Source organism: Pygocentrus nattereri, chromosome 9 (genome assembly GCF_015220715.1).
Source record: "Pygocentrus nattereri isolate fPygNat1 chromosome 9, fPygNat1.pri, whole genome shotgun sequence".
In the NCBI taxonomy this organism is placed as follows: domain Eukaryota; kingdom Metazoa; phylum Chordata; class Actinopteri; order Characiformes; family Serrasalmidae; genus Pygocentrus; species Pygocentrus nattereri.
Genome location: NC_051219.1, coordinates 44032585 through 44042584, shown reverse-complemented (window position 1 = coordinate 44042584; position 10000 = coordinate 44032585). Strand labels below are relative to the sequence as shown.

Here is a 10000-nt window from a genome sequence, read left to right as displayed (position 1 = left end):
GGTTGTGTCATCTTATATATTATTTCTTTAAAGCTTTAAATGTACACATGGTCTATACACAGAAACTAAGCCCATTTTTCAATTAATTGTTTTTGTGATGTCATTAAAAATTCCAGCCTACAGAAGTTTAACCCACGCGGTCATGAAGAAGTGTTTCAGATTTAGGAATGAGGCTCAATGGCAGTCAATTACAACCCTATTTCCAAAAAAGTTGTGTAAAATGTAAATAAAAACAAAATGCAATGGTGTGCAAATCATTTAATCCCTATATTTAATTGAAAAATAGTACAAAGACAACATATCAAATGTTGAAACTGAGAAATGTTATTGTTATTTTGAAAAATATATGGCCGTTTTGAATGTGATGCCAAGTTGGGATGGGGGAACAAAAGGCTGGTAAAGTTGTGTAATGCAAAAAAAAAACAGCTGGTGGTTGATTGGCAACAGGTCAGGAACATGATTAGGTATAAGAGTCTTTCAGAAATAAAGATGAGAAGGGTTTCACCACAAACAACAACAACAAAAAAAACAGTTCATCACTGCATCCACAGATGCTGTTAAACTCTAAAACACAAAGAAGAAACCAAATATAAACAGGATCCAGAAACGCTGCCACCTTCTCTGGGCCCGAGCTCATCTAAAATGGACTGAGGGGAAGTGGAAAAGTGTCCGGCGGTCCGACGAATCAACATTTGAAATTCCTTATGGAAATCATGGACACTGTGTTCTCCGGGCTGAAGACCACTCAGCTTGTTATCAGTGCTCAGTTCTAAAGCCAGTATTCATGATGGTTTAGGGGGGCATTAGGGCACATAGCATGGGTGACGTGCTCATCTGTGAAGACGCCATTAAAGCTGAATGATTTAAACATGTTTTATCAACATCTGCTGCCGTCCAGACGACGTCTTTTTCAGGGAAGGCCTTGATTATTTCAGCAAGACAATGTTAAACCACATTCTGCATGTATTACAGCAGCACTGCTCCGTATTAAAAGAGTCCAGGTGCTAAACTGACCTGCCTGCAGTCCAGACCGGTCACCACTGAGAACATCTGGCGCATTATGAAATGAAAAATACAACAAATGAGCCCCTGAAACTGCTGAGCAGCTGAAATCCTCAGTGTCTCCTCAGTTCCCAAACACTTAGAGAGTGCTGTTAAAAGGTAAAGAAACACAGCGGTAAACATCCCAACTTTTTTGGAACGTGTTGTTAGCATCAAATTCAAAACGATACGATTTTCTCAGTTTCGATATTATACATGTTGTCTTTGTACTATTTTTATTTAAAAATATGGTTTAAATGATTTACACATCATTAGATTTTGTTTTTATTTACATTCTGCACAGCGTCCCAATTTTTTTGGAAATGGGGTTGTCACATCACATCACCCACTACCAAGAGATGACCAGGGCGGTCACAACCAGCCACACTACAATACCTGATGAGCTAAATGAGTTTTCTGCTCGCTTCGAGGTCCTCAGCCCTGGCCGACCAAGAGACATTATGGCCACCAGTGAACGTGTGCAGGACCTTGAAGATAAAAAACCCACGGAGAGCAGCCGGCCCAGACAACATCCCCGGGCGTGCACTCAGGGTTTGCTCATCAGAACTGGCTGATGTGTTTGTGGACATATTCAATCTGTCCCTCACGCAAGCTTTTGTGCCATCCTGCTTCAAGTCCACCACCACCGTACCCCTCCCAAAGAAAAGCGCTGTGACCAGCCTAAATGACTATCGCCCTGTTGCACTCACCCCAATCGTGATGAAGTGCTTCGAGAGAATAGTCATGACTCACATCCAGGAGACCATTCCGAACACTATAGACCCTCTTCAGTTTGACACCTCTGTAACTGGGTGCTGAGCGTTCTATTAGACAGACCCCAGTCAGTCGGAGTCGGCAGCCGCACATCCAGCACAAGAACAGTCAGCACAGGGGTCCCACAGGGCTGTGTTCTGAGCCCCCTTCTATACACACTCTTCACGTATGACTGCGTGGCCTCCCAGAACAACACCAGCATCATCAAGTTCGCTGATGATACCACATTCGTTGGACTGATCACTGGTGGGGACGAGACAGGAAGGAGGTGGCCGAGCTGGTGGCCTGGTGTCATAACAACAATCTCTCCTTGAATGCAGACAAGACCAAGGAAATGATTGTTGATCCAAGGAGGAAGCGGGAGCTACACACACCCCTGTACGTTGGTGAGACTGCGGTGGAGAGGGTGAAAACCTTCAAATTCCTCGGCATCCACATCAGTGAGGATCTCACCTGGTCACACAACACACACCTCGTCATCAGGAAGTCCCAGCAGCGACTGCACTTTCTGAGAAGACTGAGGAAATTTGGCATTCCAGCCAAAATTCTCAGCACCTTCTACAGGAGCACGATCGAGAGCGTTCTTACCAGCTCCATCACAGTCTGGTATGGAAACTGCACTGCTCAGGACAGGAAGGCTCTCCAGCGTGTGATCAAAACTGCCCAGTCCATCTCAGGAACAGCCGTCCCCTCACTACAGGCCATTTATCACGCCAGGGTCATCAGGAGGGCCCACAACATCATCAGGGACAGCACACACCCCCAGCACAGACTCTTCACACTCCTACCTTCAGGCAGAGGTTACAGGAGTGTGAAGTCCAGGACTACAAGACTGACCAATGGTTTATATTCACAGGCCATCAGGTCTGGTGAACACCTCACTCACTACCTCTTCCCCCCTCCCAGTCTGAACTGGTTTAACCTTCCACTCAATAACTGCACCTTACCTACACTGCACTGCTGCTGTTAGAACAAGACTGTTTACATCTGTTACTTGATGCACTTTATGAACAGCTGCTCTACATATTTGCACATACGCACGTGTAACTTTAATTTTATTTCAACACATTCTGTACATTTTCACTTTTACTTTTAACTACAGTTTTTAGAGTTACTCTTATATTTTCTTTTTTATTCTCTTAAGATTCTATTTGGTGAACGGAGGAACAGCAAAGTAAGAATTTCATTGCACAGTGTAGCTGCCTGCTCTGCTGTGCACACGACAGTAAAACTCTTGGATCTTGAGTCTTGTAGAGCAGAGCATGTTTACATGCCTCAGTCTTAAAGGCACGGTAACCAAAACAGCCTGTTTAATTGTAAGGCATACAGAGAGAGGGACATAACTGCACAAATAATGTCATACGTGGACATCAGAGAGAAAAACCACAGGGCTCTTGCTTCATGCCACATAAGACTCTGCATTTATGTATTCACTGCCTGCTGTTTGTTTAAGTCCTAGACTTGAGACAGCGTATATTTTACTCTATATTACGCTTTATGTTAAAGTTAGTGGTCTTTTCACTAACTCCTCTTTAATCCCACTTGCAAACCTGTTATTGTACCACAATCCCACTGTCTTTCTGAGTTTTAGTTCATCTTAATGTTTCTTCTGGCCTACTCATCAACACCCTGGACCCAAAGATGCTTTGGGAGAATATCTATTGGAAAATGCACTACAATACAGGTGAAACTCTAATTTAATATTTCTTAGAATTTGACACTTTACTACAAAGTTATTACAAAATCACCAAGGTTTTGGACTTGTTCCTGTGTTGGCCTCTGCTGAGGCAATGTTTCCACTAACAGAGTGCCACTCCAGCTTTGCTGCACCGGAAAGTAAAATAACATCCACCACCCCTCCCAGAGCTACTGTAGGGCATGACATTCGCTGCAGTAGCTTCCAAAACAGCTCAATACTGAGGTGTGAGCTCGTGGTTTTATTTGCTGGAAAAGCTGAACGGTTTTAAGGTAACAGACCGACTCATAACCAGACCTGAAGTTCTATTTTAGCTTGTAAAAGCTTGGGTTATGTTGGAGAACCAGCAGCAGTAACTCAAATGATTGCCGTCAAATCCAGCACTTCTGCTGTGAAAAAGTTAAAGCGCCCATATTTTGGAAAACTCTCTCTTTTTCTAAGTAAAGCACATTGACGTAGTTTATAAACATTGCTAAAGTACATCTCTCCCCATTCTGTACTGTCTATATATGAGAACTAGACTTGAAAAATAAACTATTTTGTCTGTAATATCACTGAGCGTGATTGTAGGGCATGATATTTGCTGCAATGGCTTCTAAACCGGCACAATACTGAGGTATGAGCTTGTGTTTTTTAATTGCTGGAAAAGCTGAGTGATTTTTGAGGAGACGCACTGACTCATAACCAGATCTGAGGTTTTACTGGCACCACAGGTGGACAGAGTAGCCAAGAAAACTTGGGAATTGGACATTGTTACTTCAGTAAGTAACTTGGGAAGAAGTAAACAGTCACCAAAAAGCAAGACAAGTACTGGACAAAGAAGCTCCTAGAACTGCAGTGGAATTTTTGGTACATCTAGTATCTATTAGTGTAGAAACTGGACTGGTTGTAAACAGACATACATACACATCATTACTGTTGACCTTGTGTCTCTACTTTTTATGTTTTTCAGTTTTTTCAGACTGCTTCTACAGACATTAGTGAAAGAATGGGTCGCTCTCAGGAGCTCAGTGAATTCCAGCGTGGTGCCGTGATCGGACGCCACCTGTGCAGCAAGTCCAGTCGGGAAATTTCCTCACTACTAAATATTCCACAGTCAACTGTCAGTGGGATTATAACAAAGTGGAAGTGATTGGGAACGACAGCAACTCAGCCACGAAGTGGTCGGCCACGTAAAATGACAGAGCGGTCAGCGGATGCTGAGGGGCATAGTGCACAGAGGTCACCGACTTTCTGCAGAGTCAATCACTACAGACCTCCAAACTTCATGTGGCCTTCAGATCAGCTCAAGAACAGCGTAGAGAGCTTCATGGAATGGGTTTCCATGGCCGAGCAGCTGCATCCAAGCCTTACATCACCAAGCGCAATGCAAAGCGTGGAATGCAGTGGAGTAAAGCGCCGCCACTGGACTCTAGAGCAGTGGAGACGTGTTCTCTGGAGTGACCAATCACGCTTCTCTGTCTGGAAATCCGATGGATGAGTCTGGGTTTGACGGTTGCCAGGAGACGGTACTTGTCTGACTGCATTTACTTACAGCCATTTCTTTGCACTCAAAACCGTTCTAGGTTGGGAGTGCTGCTACATGTCATAGAACCTTTGTTTTATATATCGCTGCTGTCTGAAGAAAACCTCGTATCTCCAAAACAGTAACTTTACAGGAGAAGGAAAAAACCTGCTTCACTTTTAATGGAAGTCAATGGAACCAGACGTCTTTCCAGGTCACTTTGGGCCGTTTCTCTTGGTCCATTCATCATGAACAGCAGCTATTTCCAGATTATGTCAAAAACTGAAAAACAACAATGGCAAAAATGTCACTTTTGCCAAGAGTGATGTTTGCGATCTGTATTGTCGAGTGATGTTGGCAGGAAATATGTTGAATGACTTTATTTCCACCGAAGTGAAGAAAGCAGGAACGGCTCTCATTTAAAAAGGCTTTTCTGTTTAATTGTTTAATTGGACTGAGTTGGAGCCTCTAATGAGCTCTAATTGGATTCAGCACGGGACCCCAAACTTAAGAAATTAGGAAGTAAACGTGACGGAGTGACACGGAGCTGAGTAAAATGGGAAACCATCAGAGAGGAACGCGGCTGGGATGAAAGTATCACAGTTCCAAAAATGAAAATATTCTGAAAATCAACTGATAAATGAATATAGCGCTAAAGTTTCAGCAGGGCATGACATGAAATCCACCAATCAGGAGGGAGACTGAGCTCATTGGTCCCCTGCGGCACGAGGGCCGAGAGAGAGAGAGAGAGAGAGAGAGAGAGAGAGAGAGAGAGAGAGACACGCTCACTTTAACTGGCGGAGTGAGTCAGTGAGGTCTCGGTGTTCTCCGGAGTGATACGCGCAGAAAGTAGCCGAGAACCAGGACTCGTTCCGCCCCTCATGCCCGCTCTCTGACTCTCTCCGGTGGGCACCGTAGTTTTCCCCCCTTTCACTCGCTGGTGGGCACGGAAAGACTGACCGCAGGTGACGATGGCGAGAGCGGCGACCGGGGCAAGGTCTCTCCCGCCCGGCGGCGGACTCACTCGGCTGCTTCTGCTGTTGGTGCTCCACGTTTGCGGCTCACAGGCGCAGGAGCTGCCGACCAACGGCGTGAACGGGTTTAGCCTGCACCCCCCTTACTTCAACCTGGCCGAGGGCACGAAAATCACAGCCACAGCCACCTGCGGGGAGGACGAGGACGGACGAGCCGTCCAGGACCTGTACTGCAAACTGGTCGGGGGGCCTGTATCGGGGGATCCGAGCCAGACCATTCAGGTGAGCAGCCAGGTGCAGCCAAGCGCGTTCATGGAGCCCATGGACTGCTCCAAACTTTAACCTCTTGATCTCCAGGGTGTGTTTGGGTTTGTCCATCTGAATTTACATGACCAGATCTTAAGGGAAGCTGTTGAGTAACTGCATGGAATAAATATTATTTATTTATGTATTTATTTATTTATTGTAAAAGCCCATCAAATGAACAGAACGTGTGTTTTATGATCTCCACATATCACTACATACTTATGATTCACTGCTAAAGTCCAAAAATCTGCGCCGCTCTTTGTGTTGTTCTCTAAAAGTGATGTTTCCAGAGCAGATCACTGAAGAGACGCCGTCTGTTTATAGTTTAGAGCCCAGATTTGGGGAAAAACGGGTCGACTTTCAGTAGAAAAACAAACTGAGTTCAGCTTCTTTTATTATAAGGGTTTAAAATGACGTCACCGTCTATTAGACTGGAGAGAAGAGCTACAGCCTCACACGACGCCCAGCTTCTGAATGGAGCTTATGGAATATGAACGTTATGGAGAGCATGACGGAGTGCGGTTTGGACCCACCGGTGGTCCCGAGGAGTTTAAGAGGCTGCAGGGCACAAATAGAATTTTGAAATCATTGTTTTTGTCACATAAACTGGCACATTGTCACGTATCCGTCTGTTCAGCTCATTACAGTTTAATCCACTCTTCAATGTTGACGTTATAGGTTTGGAACGAGGCTCGGTACATGGCAGCCAATCAAAACACAGTATTTATTGAACAAAATCTCCAAAATGGTCACTTTACAGGAGAAGGAAAAAACCTGCTCTGGTTTTAATGTAGGTCAATGGAACCAGACGGTTTTCAGTCATTTTGGGTCAATTCTGTTGGTCCGTTCATCAAGAAATTTACACAGGATGTAAAGAATAACAGGCGTTTTCAGTCGTGTCAAACTCAAAAATGACAAAAATGGACATGCAAGGTTTTGATCTGGCAGCATTGATATACACTCACTGGCCACTTTATTAGGTGCTAGTAAAAGGCTGGACCCCCTTTTGCCTTCAGAACTGTCTTAATTCTTCATGGCAGACTTTCAACAAGGTGCTGGAAACGTTCCTCAGAGATTCTGGTTGGTTATTTGAGTTCCTGCTGCCTTTCTATCATCTGGAGCCAGTCTGCCCATTCTCCTCTGACCTCTCACATCAACAAGGCGTTTTCGTCCACACAACTGACCGCTCACTGGATGTTTCCTCTTTTTCTGACCGTTCTCTGTGAACCCTAGAGATGGTCGTGCGTGAAAATCCCAGCAGATCAGCAGTTTCTGAAATACTCAGACCAGCCCGTCTGGCACCAACAACCACGCCACGTTCAAAGCCCCTTAAATCCCCTTTCTTCCCCGTTCTGATGCTCGGTCTGCACTTCAGCAAGTCGTCTTGACCACCTCTACATGCCTAAATGCACTGAGTTGCGGCCGCGTGATTGGCTGATTAGCTATGTGTGTTAACAAGCAGTTGTTCCTAATAAAGTGGCCAGTGAGTGTATGTGCGTGAAAGGTGCTGTAACAAGTTCTGTGGGGTAGAGAGAGGTTGGTTACACACACACACACACACACACACACACACAATACCCCAATAAAAAAAAATAAAGTACAGGGTAAATGTGAGATAAGGGCCCTTAAAATAGGCTGTAGGATACACAGCCAGACATACAGAGATAGATTAAGAGTCTTATTGGCACTTAAATAGAGTGAATGTAGTGTTGAGAGTGTTTCTGTACGCGGTGAGTGCTGAATGTCCTCCATGCACTGTGCGGAGTGTTTTAGGAAGCACCTGTTTGAGTCAGCCTGCTTAGAGCTTAAGCATGAACAGGCTGCTGCAGAGCGGGTGGGAGTGGACGGGTTTACGGGAGCAGGCCAGCACCCCCCTTCAGAGGGATTCTCAGCATGCAGGGGTCTGGTTGTTGGCGAGTCGGTGAGAGATGTGTAAAGTTTGTGAATGGTAAACTGTGAGCCTCGTGTAGTGTTATTGAACCCCCCCCCCCCCCACCCTCAAGCCATGGAATTTCTGGCATTCCATCCGTGCAGGAGGCCAGCTTCGCTCCTGGAGGGCCTGAGTGAAAAATGCTAGAAACGTTTAAAAGCTTCTGGTGGTTCCTGGGGCTGTCTAATTGTCACTGTTGGTATTTCTGTTCTGCTGATGAGTTAATAGCACAGTGTGAAGGATTCCCATGGGTTAACAGGTGTTCCGGGACTCCAGATGCGTCGGATGGAGTCCTACAGGACACTATAGGCCTCTAATTAAAACAATTAAGCTAATTCCCATTGGAAAGGGTTTTTATCCCAAAGGTGCTGACGGGTTCTTTTATAGCAGCGCACACCTGATTCAGCTCGTCAGCTGATTATAGGTGAGATCCTCGAACTGTGCCGGACTCAGGAGTTGTCCTCCCTCTGCACCTGAAAAATTTGGGAGGGTGGTCTCGCACTCAGATCAGATTAAGAGGGCTGTGGTTTGATTGGCCTGTGGATGAAGAGCTGCTAGACAACCGCTGCTCGGCTTTAAGGACGGGTGTTCGTTTATTAACTCCTTAAAATCCCAGACTAGATTCATACAAAGGTTTATTATTCAGTAACCACAGGAACTTCGGTGCAAACCCGCCTGAGCCGTTCTCAGGTTATATAAGTGTGGAGTAAACCTTTGTGCCTGCTGGTGGTCCCTGGCTATTTAAGGGGTCAGAGAATGATAAGCCATGTGTAGGTAATCCAGCACTACCACCCAACAGGGAGTTCACATGGTAGCATGTTTTCTCCTCTTTGTCTTTGAGTAAAAACGAAGTGCAGCTGCCAGCGAGGTGCAGCTGAAGCATCTCTCTGCTACCGAAGGCGTGGAAGGCGTGATCCGTTACTTCCAGCTTTCTTTTTTGAAGAAAGTCATAGCCAAATTAAATTTCTTCATTCCTGCATTCCTTCATTTATACTTATTTAGCCCACAAGTTGGTGGAACTTGTTTTCTGCACGTCACTGCAGATGTAAGCATGAAGCAGTGTTGAGACGGACGATTATACGTGGAAAAGCAAGATTTATTCGGATTTATTCCAAAATCAGGGTCGAGTTCAGCTTCTTTTACTACAAGGGTTTAAAATGACGTCACCGTCTATTAGACTGGAGAGAAGAGCTACAGCCTCACACGACGCCCAGCTTCTGAATGGAGCTTATGGAATATGAACGTTATGGAGAACATGACGGAGTGATAGGAGTTGAAAGGGATAAATAAACTAACCCTAACATGTTCAAGTGTAATATGTCTGTAAACTGTGGACGTGGCTGTTAAAGTGGGCAGTGAAAGGATATATTAATACATGCATAATGTAGGTGTTAATAATAATGTGTCCCGTACCTCCCTGTCCATTATCTGCTATGAGGCAAGGCGGTCTGTTTATCTTGTGTAGCTGCGCTGTTGTTAATTAAAACGAGTCAGGGGAGTTGTAGAAGGGAGTGACTGTGCTCTCCTGTCCAGTTTTCCCTGAAATTCCTATACGCCAGATCAGAAACGGTGCCGGTGTGGCTGCGGGCTGTCATGCGAATCGAGCAGGAGAACTCCTGATTCCTATTGTTTAATCAGTTGGTCTCGGTCTTCAAACTAGTTTTATGACGTTTGCTGACGTTGTCATCCTGCCCTAGAATCTCCTCGGAGACACCTGCTGCCGGAACGCCACGTCTCTCTGAGTCTGTGGAGTAACTGCAGAGAAGAAAGATCAT

General features: G+C 45.3%; 1 protein-coding gene across 4 annotated transcripts in view; it reads left to right on the top strand.

The window, feature by feature from the left end:
- The first annotated feature begins 5822 nt into the window (after positions 1-5822).
- lama5 (laminin, alpha 5) overlaps positions 5823-10000 on the top strand; it is a 138556-nt gene continuing 134378 nt past the window's right edge. For all 4 annotated transcript variants that reach the window (XM_037540946.1, XM_037540948.1, XM_037540947.1 and 1 more), the window contains exon 1: positions 5823-6271. In XM_037540946.1, coding sequence (XP_037396843.1) covers positions 5987-6271 — 285 coding nt within the window. In that variant the 5' untranslated portion in view covers positions 5823-5986. The remainder of the gene's footprint in view (positions 6272-10000) is intronic.